Below are 14222 nucleotides of genomic sequence, written 5' to 3' on the forward strand. Positions count from 1 at the left end.
TATAGTCACTTTCTACTGATATAGATAGCCTCCCTCTAATATTGTATTATGTTTAGCCTCTCATAGATGGTACAAAAGGCAGCATGCATTCTGATCTAGTATCTTTATCTTTTCTGTCATTGGCCAGGTTATGACAGTGATGTGACGAGGGAGAATGAGATTAACTACACCATCAAGGCCTTATCCACCAACGTGCGACCCATGACTGGGGTCAAACCCCACTTGCAGCTGAAGGAGCCATCTGTGGACGAGAGGTAACAGTCCACAGGGCTGTGGAGAGACACCCACGGGTTCAAATCTCTTTTTCATGTATTTTCCATTTGAGGCTTTCTTTATTGGGCACATGATGGACACAAAAGATTTAAGACAATCAGTTTAAACTGAAACGAGGTGTAGTGAAAGAAAATCCAATTGGAATCTCATAATATGTCAAAGTGACACATCAAAGGGTCCACCAACCCAAATTGTGTAAATCCAGATTCCCTCAATCACGTTTCTTTTTTTTTTTGCCTTTACGTAAATTCATACTGTCCCTTAGAGGATAACCTCACCTCTCTCTTCTTCTCTCTTCAATGGCTGTCCCTCTGTCTCTGTCTGTCCTGCTCTCCTCTTTCATTCTACTTGAAGGCAGGGGGTAGTCAGGTAAGAGACTTTACACAAGACATCCCCATTACTTTAGGGAAATGTACCTCTTGCTAGGCACAAATATCTCAAATCTCAATTGATAAAGCATGTTAATCTATGGTCTTTTACAGAAACTATGGTCCAAATAAGCCGTACAGAACGTCTTTACTTGGGTTTTGGAAATATTTGTCTGTTTCGTGAACGGTGTGGAAGAGTTTAGAATAATAAGTATGTCTGCTTCACACTATGGTTTGACAACCCATGCAGCATCTGTGGGTGCCAGTTAGTGATTATCATAGAGATGCTAAAGGTGCTGGTTGTTATGGATACTCCGTGGCGCTGAATGGGGTGTATTGTATGTCCTCTGTGGCTGCCTTGTCAGTGTTGTGTTATGCTTCTGTGTCGGTGGGGCAGCTGTGAACGTTGTGCTGTCAGAACCCCTGTTCTCATATTCCATTTGTCTTTGTTATTGCTGCCATGGAAGAGGGTCAAGGTAAGACACATCCCCTATGTTCCATATTAACTTCTTCTGATTGAATATTTCAGACCCACATTTCACTTATTGAGCACTTATAGCTCAGGAAACGTCTTCTCCAAATACATGATTCATTAAGGTCTTGACTTGTATTTTGGATCTTTGACTTGAGAAAGATTGAGGGGTCGATGGGGTCATACACAGTAGCTCCTATTATTCTAGCTGTCTGTTTCAGACCTCCTGTTAGCAGGGCGCTGCCACAGCCTGAGAAGCTGCAGACCAACAATGTGGGCAAGAAGAAGCGGCCCATTGAGGTGAGACTGGTGTTACCTTAGGACAGACACACCCATTCAAATCCTATTTTATGGATGTTAGCTATTGATGCAACCTACATTAACCCACATATCTCATCAAATTCGATTTTAGCATTAGTATTTGTCATGCAGCAAATGGGTTGGTCATTGTTTTGGTAATGCAATAATTTAGAGTCAAGAACTGTGTTCTGCTTTGTCCACTCCAGACATCCTCTTCAGGGACCATAATTGAACCATAATCACATCTTGAGGAAGCACATGCTCCTGATGCGCTGCTGTACCTTCAAAAAGAAATTGGTCTCATCTCCCTCAGTTGTCATAGAGATGATTTTGATCCTGACCCTTTCATAACTCTTCTGCAGGACCTGGTGCTGGATCTGGTTTTTGGTTACCGGGGCAATGACTGCCGCAACAACGTCCACTACCTGAATGAGGGGACGGATATCATCTACCACACAGCTTCTGTCGGTATCGTCCTCAACTTAACCACAGGTGGGAGGGGTTGGAGTAGAGAAGGGATGAGCCGAGTTGTGTTCATCTGAAGAGGGTTTCACAGTATTGTTGAATGAGCCTTAATGCTGTTCTTTGAAATCCTAAACATGTTGATTGTCCTTTACTGTTCTTACGAGGGATGTCAATTCACATATTTTTGTGTGTGTGCATGGCGTGTGCACGAGGTTGGGTGCGCGTGCCTGTGTGTATGTGTTTCCTTACAGCCTGCCAAAGCTTCTATATAGAACATAGTGATGACATTCTGTGCCTGACTATCAATCAACACCCCAAATTCCCCAACGTGGTGGCAACTGGCCAAGTAGGTATGTTTGTGAGAGGTTGACCTCATGTTTTCTTCCCTATGTGCTGTAACTGTGTGTTCTACTGGGGGATTACTGCACCCCCCCCCCCCTTATCTGTGCTCTGATGAAACTTACCTGCATAGTTGCAAACTCCACACAGTTTAATAAAAGAGTAATTATCATGCATGCTTGCTGTGCGCAATCCACAGAAACCTACCAAAAACACATGCTATGTCTCTAAAGAGTGAATCAAAAGCTGCATGTGGGAGGTCCTTGTACAATTCCCATGCACATGTTAGCTCTTTATGAGGGAAAACTACTACAATACAGTATTCTGTCAATATTCTTATTAACACTTGGACTGCGTAAAATAGTGTTTTAGAGTTTTACTAGTGCCATTGATCTTCCTGTTATTTAATGAATCTTTACATTTGTTCCATACAGGTGATACTGGCGATATGTCAGGTAAGAACTTCGCCATTTCAATAGTTTTGGTTTGTCCCAGACAGCAGAGGATGTTGTTCTGACTGAGAGTGTTTTGGTGCACTAGTGGAAAAATATATATAATTTTGAAAAGATCCTTGATGATGTTTTCTTATGGTAGATTGAGAATAGCTTTCTCTTCTTCATAGATAATATTGATTGACCGCTTTCCAGTTAACCTTGTACTACATCCACAGTGTGTTATATTGATAGACTGCGACCTAGTGGGTTAGATTGGAAGGGCAGGTGTGCATCTCACACAAACTTGCTTGATTGCTTCAGTTGCTTGTAGCCCTGTAGCTCTTGTTTGACCCCCACTTACATTGGTACTCAATTCAGGACAGGTTTTTTATATGAATGTACCATTGATATTCAATATCCATTAGAACTTATGTCATATGGTCCGACAAATGTAAAAACCTCATATTTAAAAGAAGTCACAGTCATTGAATTTCATCATTTGTGGATTTAGTTGGGGCCTAATGTTTCTGGCCTCTTTTCATCCAGCATACATGAAGCTTGAATCTACACTGCTGTTGTTCTCTCCCTCAGCCACGTCGCCCTCCATCCATGTGTGGGATGCCATGAACAAGCAGACGCTGTCTGTGCTGCGCTGTTTCCACTCCCGGGGTGTCTGCTCAGTCAGCTTCAGTGCCACTGGGAAGCTGCTGCTCTCTGTGGGTCTGGACCCAGAACATACCATTACCATCTGGAAGTGGCAAGAAGGTAAATACCTCACACCAACTCATTACAGGTTTTTCACCTTATCACGGTGCACATGTTAGTGCCCAGCTGCAATGAATACAGGGAGATAGGTCCCCTACAGAGCTTATATCAATGCACCATTATTTTCAAGGTGCCAAAGTGGCCAGCCGGTCAGGTCACACTCAACGGATCTTTGTGGCAGAGTTCCGTCCGGACTCGGACACCCAGTTTGTTTCTGTTGGGATAAAACATGTGAGGTTCTGGACGCTCGCGGGCCGGGCTCTGCTGTGCAAGAAGGGTGTGATGAGTTCCATAGAGGACGCCCGCATGCAGACCATGCTCTCTGTAGCATTTGGAGCTGTAAGTCCCCATTCCCCACTCTCTAAGTTTACTACCCAATCGGACAGTACAGTTACTACATTTGCAGTTTCCCTATGGAACATGTATACTTAGAATGTATTTGGCATTGTACTTATTGTTAAGATGTACTTATACTTTATTTTATGTATAATCTTATGGATGTTAACTTGAATTAATGTTGAAAACTTTAAAAAATATAATCTACCTTTCATTTCAATGGTATGACAACAGTGTACAGATATGATACATGTTGTAATATGTATAAAGCCTATTGAATAGGTTTAACGATGCAATTTAATTGATTCTTATTGATTGTCTGTGCAATGCTCCTCTGCTCTTTTAGGTCACAAGATTAGTGCAGGTTTGTTTTTTTTGTTTCAGAATAACTTGACATTTACAGGTACCATTAGTGGGGATGTGTGTGTGTGGAAGGAGCACATTCTAGTGAGAGTAGTGGCTAAGGCCCACACAGGGCCTGTATTCACCATGTACACCACACTAAGAGATGGCCTCATCGTTACGGGAGGCAAGGAAAGACCGTAAGTATTGCTCCTCTCCTCACTGTACCAGCTACCACTGCTGTTAGTCGTGTGAAATCAATGAACTGACTTGGATTAATTCATCAAAGTTTTCTACATAAACATATAGAGGACTGAGAGTACGAAACTTGAATGGAAACTCAGATTTCAGTATACAGCAACAGTGTTGTGTTTGGTGCCCCCTACAGGTCAAAGGACGGAGGTGCTCTGAAGCTGTGGGACCAGGAGCTGAAGCGCTGCAGAGCCTTTCGCCTGGAGACGGGACAGATCATAGACTGTGTGCGCTCCGTATGCAGAGTAAAGGTGGGACATTCCACCATCCAGTGGGTATAAAGAATAGGCTAATGAGCCATGCAAGTCTATATTTTTATTCCTCATCCACATTTCCCTTGTTGCTGTTCTAGGGTAAAATTCTGGTAGGAACCCGGAACGCTGAGATCATTGAGGTGGGGGAAAAGAATGCAGCGTGCAACATCCTGGTGAACGGCCACATGGATGGTCCGATCTGGGGCGTTGGCACCCATCCCACACGGGACGTGTTTCTTTCTGCTGCAGAGGATGGCACTGTGAGGCTGTGGGACATCCCAGAGAAGGTCAGGAACGCCTTTACTATGACTTGTTAGCCAGCCAGCTAGTCTCAGTTTATAAAGAGCTAACTTAATTTGATGGAATCTTTCTTACGGATGTATTGTACTTGATTCTGCTAATGTGTTGTATGTGAGACACTAGAAGAACCTTGTGTGTTGACTTTCTCTATGTTGAATCTTTTTTGGGGTAACAGAAGATGCTAAACAAGGTGAACCTGGGACACCCAGCTCGTACGGTGGCCTACAGCCCAGAGGGGGACATGGTGGCCATTGGCATGAAGAATGGAGAGTTCATTATCCTGCTGGTCACCTCACTCAAGATCTGGGGCAAGAAGAGGGACCGCCGCTCTCCCATCCAAGATATCAGGTGGGGGAATCCCTCCCAAAATCATCCAGAGCCTTTTATGGGGGAAACTCATCCTTCATGAGTGTACTGAGTGTTCTTCTCTTTGTTGTAATAAGTCTCAGAGGACACATTTTGAACTGAACCTGTTTCTTCCTCAGGTTCAGTCCAGATTCACGCTATTTGGCAGTGGGCTCCAGTGAGAGTGCGGTTGACTTCTACGACCTGACGCTTGGACCACAACTCAACCGCATTAACTGCTGCAGGGACATCCCCAGCTTTGTTATGCAGATGGACTTCTCTGCAGACAGCTGCTATGTTCAGGTAGAGGCACGAGATCTGTGTATCTATGATTGTTTGTGTAAATGCATATTAACTCTGCAATATGAAATCAAGACTCACAATGATCATGTTTTAATGTATTATTTGACTATTATTTATTATTACTCCAACAGATATCGACTGGTGCTTACAAGCGGCTGGTGTACGAGGTGCCATCTGGAAAGCATGTCACAGAGCAGTCAGTCATAGACAGGATAACCTGGGCCACATGGACAAGGTGAGTGTGTGTTTTATGTTGGGGTCTCCATAGTAATCTCACTACTGACAGGGCCATATGAAATCAGTACTGGGGACACAAGGGTTACCCTAGTGTTTCCCAAACTGGGGGCCACGACCCCAAGTGGGGTCGCCTGATTTGAAAATGGGGTCACAAGAGAAACTCTGAAATTACATTTTAAAAATCGCACTTGGTTCTTAGAACCAGGGTTACGTCAGTAAACAAAGCAGTTTCTCTTTTCTTCCCACAAATGTGGCTCTATCTTTTGAACGGTTTAAGCTACAAAATATTATTACCCCATCACGGAAAGATACAACTCTCAGAAACACACGTGTCCCTCTACAATTTTTATTTTACCTTTATTTTACTAGGCAAGTCAGTTAAGAACAAATTCTTATTTTCAATGACGGCCTAGGAACAGTGGGTTAACTGCCTGTTCAGGGGCAGAACGACAGATTTGTACCTTGTCAGCTCGGGGATTCGAACTTGCAACCTTTCGGTTACTAGTCCAACACTCTAACCACTAGGCTACCCTGCCGCCCATACATACACACAGTGGGGCAAAACATACATACATACAGTGGGGCAAAAAAAAGTATTTAGTCAGCCACCAATTGTACAAGTTATCCCACCCAAAAAGATGAGAGGCCTGCAACCTTCATCATAGGCACACTCCAACTATGACAGACAAAATTAGTTTTAAAAAATCCAGAAATGCCCACAAGCTGCATAGGACTCAGACTGGGGGGGGGGATAACATAATTCATTATAATGTTCTTTTCTACACAGAAGATCATACAAAATTATTGCCTCAACTCAACAAAAATTGGGGAAGGTTACACAAAGCCAAAGCACCACATGATCATTGGAGTTACTTCCTGTCTAACTAACATGTGATGTCTCACTGTCTGGCAAGTGTCCTGGGGGATGAGGTTGTGGGGATCTGGTCCCGTAACACTGACAAAGCAGACGTCACCTGTGCCTGTGTTTCCCACTCTGGTCTGAACATCGTCACAGGCGATGACTTTGGAATGGTAAAGCTGTTTGACTTTCCATGTCCAGAAAAGTTTGTAAGTATAATCTGTGTTCTATGATGCTGATCTGTGTCTCTGTGTGAATATTGAATTCTGTTTGATATCTGTGCCTCATCAATCCAAGAAAACTATAAATTCATACATTGCTGCCATAGAATAGTGAGCACTATTTATATACATCACTTACAAAAATGAAATACTGTTAATTGTTTATAACTGATAATACTTGTTGGATTGATTATAGCATGTTAAATATGACTCACGAATTGTATCATATTGTACAGTAGCCTACATATCCACTTTGACTTATGGTAGCATTCAGCATTGACATGAATGGAGATATTTATTTTATTGGTGAACTTTCACTAATGTGATTCAGGCTTATGGTTGTGGTTTCATATGTACCATTCATGTGTCTCTGTAATGTTGGTGTATATGCTATTGACCATCATGATATACTGTAACTACGGTTCCAACTAACCTATGCATCTATTATCTGTCTAAATTATGCTCAGCTACAGTTATTTTGAGGAAGCCATTTTAATAACACACGTATTGTTCTCTGCAGGCCAAACACAAACGCTTTCTGGGCCACTCAGCCCATTTGACTAATATTCGCTTCACAAGTGGGGATCGCTTCGTCATTAGTGCTGGTGGGGACGATAGAAGGTAGAACTCCACTTTCTATCAGTACAGTATTCCTCTGAAACTCTTTCTCCATTTTGCAACATTGTCATTAGTGGTGTTTTAAGTTCATTGTTGCAATTGACAATTAAATAAACATTTGAATATTGTATGAAATGCCTTAGTGTTACACCGCTGACTGTTCATAAATGTCTTTCCTCTCCCTTTTCTGTGTCCTCTGCAGCCTATTTGTCTGGAGGTGCATCCATGCCCCTCACTGAGAGGCACACCTGGAGTGACACATCATCCATCCACCACTGTGTCCAGTCCAGGGGTCTGCATGGGCTTTTCCCAGCATGCCTATTCAGAGAGAAGAAACCGTTCTACTCCGCTGTGGTATAACTACACATCTAGTAAACAGGACTCATTGCCTCAACACTCGGGGCATCAGTGTGAGCCTCATTTACACTGCAGCATAAGCCATGATTGTTCTTCCACGAGGTGGAAGACATCATACCACTACCGTTGCAAAATATCCCTCCAAAACATCACATCACAGTTGTAAAACTTCCTTTCATATCACCTGCACATGATTTTGATGGTGATGATTATTTACTTTTAGTATGAGTATTTGTGTCAATGTTCTAAATGGCCGTTTTGCCAGTTGGCAGGAGTTAGTGTGACTGATGAAAATGCCATTTTTAAAACTTGCAGCAAACTAATTTAGCCTTAATCTCCTTCTGAGTGACTGATGAGGTTTGGAGTGGTTTGATGTTTGTTTTATATAATTTCTTTGTTTTTTCTTTTGACTAATACAAGTTCTTGTTTTCTTAATTATTTTTACAAATTATTTAAACTCCTGTGGCCTTCCTCATGAATGTAACATCCGCAGTTATGTTCTGGATGTCAGCATGCCAAAGCATACTATGCACTGTACACCCGACCTGGTCACTGTGTTACCCTGATGGTTTGTGTATTTGACCGTGTTGTCCACTGGTTGAACCTCAAACCCCCAGAAGTGTGTGACCATATTGATTCAAATGTAGTGATCTTTTAGCTTGTGCAGTAACCCTCCATAACATACAATGTGTGTGTATAGTTGTTTGAGGTTTTGTGTATGTGTGTAATGGGAATGCATGGCTTATCAAAAGACAATCCCTGATTCCCTGTCCAACCAAATTCCTCAAAAAAACAAAGGAAAAAAGCTGAAAATGTTTCAATGCACTGTTGCATTTCTCCTTTTGATCACTTTTCAGTGTGCTGCTATGGCGTAACATTATTAAGAGCATACATATTGATATACGTTTAAAAGGGAGTGGCTATTTTTACAAGGATATAGGTTTATGTTTCTCGTAACCATATATGATATTGCTCAACTGGAATGTAACTGAGTAAATTGAAAATATGAAAGTTTTCCCTCATTTTATGGTAATTCTGTTAAATTGATTAAATGTGATTACTGCATATTTTGATTTACATTACATCAATGTAAATATAATTTGTAAAGATATTGTTTTGTATATTTTTTGTGAAATCTTTCTTAAATCAAATTTTAATAAAAAACTAAAAGATTGACAACATAAGTTCTTTATCAGGCATGGGGTACTAAATCAATCAACAACCTATATCAATCCTATTTGCATACACCCAGCGATCTAAGCTATGTGAATTTGAGGGTTTGATGAGCTTGATAATCAAACTATGTTGACATGATAGCCCGTCTACACTGGACACACCTATTAAGAATGAGAAATTCACTAATCATTCACTAACATTTTGATGTTCCAAAACAATTTTGAAATGGTAATGCCTTATGATAGTTGGTACCGATCTGTGACTGGCCACACTTCCCACAGTAGCTGCTCTTTCATCATTATTATGTAATCAGAAAGCTCCCAATTTACTTGGTAAATACATCATGACCTAAATTTAACTGTATTCATTTGATTCCAAGACAAATACATTTGCTGTCATTTTGACAGTTTTATTCATAGATACATGACCTACATTCTTTATGGGATGCAGTCTTTTACATTCAAACTACTCCAAAGCATAATCTTTATTCAGTATAAATATATAACCAATATAACATCTTTTTTAATATCGTAGTGAAACAGAACACTGAAAACCAATCCATCAATTTGGAAATACATCCAGCACGTCTGATTCTCATCCACTTTGTTAAATTTGTAACCAAGCATACTTTCCCAAAAAATAGGCTACAGCATTCTTTAAATGTTGTTAGTTGCAGAGTTGTTATGAGGATCATCTGTGAATTGTGGAATAACCTATTCACCTGTGAACACCCGGTTTCTGAATATATAATTTCAAATAAAATGCCTACATTATGAATTAGTGAGGGATGGAGGGGTTGAAAGCTGCATGTCTCAGACCCAGAGTCTCATAACTTGACTGAGAAGGAGGTTCCGCATGAGCAGCCGTGGTCTGCCTGAGGGTTTTTCAGCATCTGGAAGGAGGAGCGAATCAGCTCCTGAGTATAGTCCAGTGTAGAGCCTTTCACAAACTCCAGGCTGTCTTGGTCCACAATGACCCCTACCCCTCCTTGCTCAAACACCCTGAGAGAGAGAGGGGGAGAAAGAGTTTAGAATGGATAAAAAAGGGTGTTGGAAGGGATCGAGGACAAAGAGATAAACAGATATGGTCAGATAACAATGATTGTGTTACTACAAATAATTGTCTTACTGCTGCATGCCATTCATTCAGTTCATCAATAACGAGTTGACTCTTGAATGACAACAGAGCGACAGATTAATCAATGACAATTACCTGTCCTCCTCGTTCCTGGTACTGTCAATGACAAACTTGTACTGGAACCCAGAGCAGCCTCCCCCTTCCACCTGTATTCTCAGGTACTGTCCCTTATCCATGATCTCTCTTAGCCTCTAAAGACACAGACAGAGAAAGGGATAATTAGGTCAGTACTTGACATGTGGAGTATCCAAGTATCCCTTGATCATCCACCACTGTTGATGAAAAAGAAGTGAGTGCTCAGAGAAAGACACTAGAGCTTAATAGCCCACACATATAGGGATGGATTTAAATAATAAGTTACATTATACTGTTTATAGAGTACAATATATACTTTGTGTGAATAATTACCCTAACCTTAACACATGATGCACTGAGGTATACTTTCTCTTCAACTGGACTGGACTCTGCCGTTTTCTCCTGGGCTGATTTGCTGCTCAAGCGTGAGAGACTTGTGTAGAGAGGTTGAGAACTTTGTGGACATCTCAGCAATATTGGTTGGCCCACATTGGTGAGAAGGGGAAATGAGGCCCTAAAAGAAAAAAAAGCCTGGTCAAAACAGAACACCAAAGAGCCTCAAGACATTCACATCACGTTCACACTTACAATTTCTTCATTCAAATAAAAACGAATAAACTAGTTAATGTTAACCAGTTAATAACAAAGTAATGCAACTCTATGCCTACAATATTGATTCATAAGGCCTAACTTTACACTGACAGGTAACGTTACTGGCTACTACTACTTGGGTGTAAGGAATGGGTCATTTAAAGGCCCAGCGATTCATGGCAGCTGAATAGAACCAATTGTATTTAACGTTAAAGCAATATACATAGAGTGTTGACTAAGTCCAACAAATTTGTCTGATTAGATATGACAAAAAAAAAATTCAACAGCAATCAAAATTCTATTCAACTAGCTGACGTAAATTATGCTTGACCCCACAGTGAAAGCCAATGTAAAGCTAATAGTTAACGTTAGCTAGCTACGCTGTTCTTCTTTGCAATATGAAGACGGTGGTCTTGTCGATATAATTAAGTTGTTTATATGCCCTCTTAAGCAATTCCTTTATATTCCAATAGACATCGTATACCTAGCAAGGGTCCATGACATTGTCTTTGTTGCACTCAACATTGCTCCTCGCCGTAGTACGAAAAACATCTTCCATAACATTCTACGAAAGCCGCCCCCAATGGAAACTGCGTTGTCAGATCAAGAGACGCAAAACGATTGGTTAGGAAAACGCCTGTCTTAATACGTCATAAGAATCGTCTACTCTTGCAATATATAAAACATCTGATTCGTTACTTTCCATGTCAGTCAGCGAACATTGAATATTCCACCACCGTAAATACACGTCATGTTCTCGTGACAAGGAAGTAAGGAGTGTCTGTGAGCCTGCACCTGAAGCATAGAAGAGAGGTCTGTATCTAAAAGTTTTGTTCGCCTAAAATATATATTTTCACTAAATATTATATCGGTGTATATTCACCAAACGAAGATGGAAAGGTAGTTAGCTAGTGAAAATTTATTTGTTACTGTAGACGTCACAATAACACTAAAAAGCAAGATCAATTATTTAAACCAACTAATTTTGCCAAATATTCCGAAATAATTTAATTTTTTTAGGAAGATTAGCATAATAATGGGCACGCTCTAATTGACTCAACAACCAAAAACGCATATCTAAACGTTGCTTTCTTAATAGACCAGAAAATGAATAGTTATTTCTGGTTGTTTATATCAAAGTAAATTGGTTAACTCATTAATCCTACTTAATCCTCCCTCTGGACTACACAATGTACTCATCCGGGCTGTTTTTCCTGGGAGGAGTTAGCTAGTTAAGTAGACATCTAGTATTAGTCACACGAATCATATGATTGAATGAACTGAGAATACTTTTGCTCACTGAATTTGCTTGTTGAGACGGTCTGTATGGCTATATATGGCTCTGGTCTCTGTGCTTTCCTAACTTGTAGTCATTCAAGTTTTTGAAACGGCAGCTGTAAGAATCTTTCTCTAACATCTTTCAGGGCCAGATTGCAGTTATGGATTTTCATGCTGCTTCCATCATTGTTCTGTTCTCCCTTATTGCTCTCACCTGCGCAGAACCTGTGAAATTTGTAGATTGTGGTAAGTTTTGATTCGAGGTCTTGGCACTTTGATGAAAACGTATTTAATTTACTGACTGGTTTGATAATCTTGTCAGGTGATGATGTATTACCTATTAGTTACAAGGGTAGTGTACCAAAATTACAGATTTTACAAGGTGTGAATCTTTGGCTTGGTTTCATTACTAGAATGAGTGACAATGGAATCTGTCTTCTGTTCTCTCCAGGCTCTGATGTTGGTAAAGTGGTGATTGTTGACATCCAACCTTGTCCTAAACAACCATGTGAGCTCCATAAAGGACAGGCCTATGCTGTCAATGTGACATTCGACAGTGGTAAGTATATCATCAACAGATGTTTGTTCATTCAAAGTAAATGTGCCATTTTTGTTAATCCCTCCTGTGCCTGTTTTGTTTAGCGGTTGAGAGCCAGACGAGTAAAGCAATTGTCCATGGTGTGATTGCTGGCGTTCCCATCCCATTCCCCATCCCCATTGAAGATGGCTGCAAGTCTGGGATCGAGTGCCCCATTCAAAAGGCACAGAGCTATCACTATGTGACTCAGCTTCCTGTGAAGTCTGAGTACCCCTCTGTAAGTATGCCTGAAATAATTGAACACACCATTTTAATGCTCTTGAGAATGCTGAAAACAAGATGTTCCTCTTTTCATTTCCTCAATGTGACCTTAAAGTATAAAAAGGTAGCCTCAAAATGTTGATTAAAAGGGAAGCTTTTGTGTGCATTACTGATCCAATGTCTCCAATACTGGACAAAATCTCAATTTGTCTTAATTTCTAGATCAAGCTGGTTGTTGAATGGGAGCTGAGAGATGACACTGGCAAAGACTTGTTCTGCATAAAGTTCCCAGTCCAGATTGTAAACTGAGATTTGTCTGCAGTACCACCTGAAGGGAATTTTTAAAAAGGGATTCTAATGTGAACTGCTTAAACTGAGAATAACCCACATACACATTTCATGAATTATTCTATAATTTAAGAATTCTGATTTTTAAGTATTGATTCTGTAGGTTTTAAATGTATACTGTAGCTTTTTCAGTCGTTTTAAAACTTAACTTCCCAGGCATTTTGAAATGTTGTGGCTGACTGTTTACCCATAACTGCATAAGTGGGTTATTCCACCAAATTAGTACCTAATAACTGTGGGTGCTTATATTTTTCCAATTCCATACATGTACATGTGTGTATTATACGCATGTGTGAATTGGAAATGTGTTTTTTGCATATCCAAACTTTTTTCACCTTGTTGGCTGAGGGATTCAAACTAGCAACCTTTTGGTTACTGGCCCAAGTCTCTAACCACTAGGTTACCTGGCTACCTTTTGCATTCCTTTATATATTTTAAGTAGAAATTGTGCACCAATGTTGATTTGTGAAAGCCTGTTATAAATTAAGTGCCATTTTAAAATAAACTAGAATGAAAATTCAATAAATCTGACTTTTAATATGAATAAAGACTTGCTAAAGTGACAATTCAGCATTTGTCATGTCCCTCTATGTACCCTCTGTGTACCCTCTGTGTACCCTCTGTGTACCCTCTGTGTACCCTCTGTGACTTATAGGAAGATTTTAACCCACATAAACTCACATAAACATTTCTCCAAGTTCTCACCATCATTGTAAAGCTCATTTCTAAAGATGATTATTTCATGTGATTAGTGATTCATCTTACTTGAACTGAACTCGCGTTTTTAATTTTGTGAAACTATTCCTTTAAAAAATGTCTTCAAAAGAAACACTGAACATTTTATTTGTCACATGCACCGACTACAACAGGGGTAGACTTTACTGTGAAATGCCTGCTTACAAGCCTTTCCCAGCGATGCAGAGTTAAATAGTAACACGAGGAATAAAATACACCAGAATGAAGCTATATACAGGGAGT

The 14222-nt window shown here is 40.3% G+C and overlaps 3 protein-coding genes across 8 annotated transcripts in view; 2 read left to right on the forward strand and 1 right to left on the reverse strand.

Moving 5' to 3' along the window:
* Positions 1–9016, forward strand: part of eml5 (EMAP like 5) — an 80549-nt gene extending 71533 nt beyond the window's left edge. For 2 of the 6 annotated variants that reach the window (XM_046307683.1, XM_046307685.1), the window contains 18 exons: positions 128–254; positions 628–642; positions 1109–1117; positions 1335–1413; positions 1776–1905; positions 2130–2228; positions 2652–2672; positions 3243–3416; positions 3547–3755; positions 4137–4294; positions 4483–4597; positions 4699–4887; positions 5076–5248; positions 5386–5548; positions 5680–5783; positions 6700–6853; positions 7386–7486; positions 7686–9016. In XM_046307683.1, coding sequence (XP_046163639.1) covers positions 128–254; positions 628–642; positions 1109–1117; positions 1335–1413; positions 1776–1905; positions 2130–2228; positions 2652–2672; positions 3243–3416; positions 3547–3755; positions 4137–4294; positions 4483–4597; positions 4699–4887; positions 5076–5248; positions 5386–5548; positions 5680–5783; positions 6700–6853; positions 7386–7486; positions 7686–7722 — 2057 coding nt within the window. In that variant the 3' untranslated portion in view covers positions 7723–9016. Of the gene's footprint in view, positions 1–127; positions 255–627; positions 643–1108; positions 1118–1334; positions 1414–1775; positions 1906–2129; positions 2229–2651; positions 2673–3242; positions 3417–3546; positions 3756–4136; positions 4295–4482; positions 4598–4698; positions 4888–5075; positions 5249–5385; positions 5549–5679; positions 5784–6699; positions 6854–7385; positions 7487–7685 lie in introns of those variants that run through there. The other 4 variants (XM_046307686.1, XM_046307687.1, XM_046307684.1 and 1 more) reach the window with 3 other exon arrangements.
* A 384-nt stretch (positions 9017–9400) lies between these two features.
* Positions 9401–11460, reverse strand: isca2 (iron-sulfur cluster assembly 2). Its single transcript, XM_046307688.1, has 4 exons — positions 11304–11460; positions 10568–10742; positions 10229–10344; positions 9401–10017 (listed from the first exon to the last, which is right to left on the reverse strand). Exons 1-4 carry the CDS (start codon positions 11381–11383, stop codon positions 9843–9845), a joined length of 546 nt encoding a protein of 181 aa, XP_046163644.1. The 5' UTR covers positions 11384–11460; the 3' UTR covers positions 9401–9842.
* A 73-nt stretch (positions 11461–11533) lies between these two features.
* LOC124001117 (NPC intracellular cholesterol transporter 2-like) lies at positions 11534–13814 on the forward strand. The gene is made up of 5 exons (XM_046307689.1): positions 11534–11632; positions 12244–12343; positions 12549–12656; positions 12740–12912; positions 13119–13814. The coding sequence occupies exons 2-5, from the start codon at positions 12259–12261 to the stop codon at positions 13203–13205; spliced, it is 453 nt and encodes a 150-aa protein (XP_046163645.1). The 5' UTR covers positions 11534–11632; positions 12244–12258; the 3' UTR covers positions 13206–13814.
* The last annotated feature ends 408 nt before the right edge of the window (positions 13815–14222 follow it).

The sequence above is a fragment of the Oncorhynchus gorbuscha genome, linkage group LG17 (genome assembly GCF_021184085.1).
Source record: "Oncorhynchus gorbuscha isolate QuinsamMale2020 ecotype Even-year linkage group LG17, OgorEven_v1.0, whole genome shotgun sequence".
In the NCBI taxonomy this organism is placed as follows: Eukaryota; Metazoa; Chordata; class Actinopteri; order Salmoniformes; family Salmonidae; genus Oncorhynchus; species Oncorhynchus gorbuscha.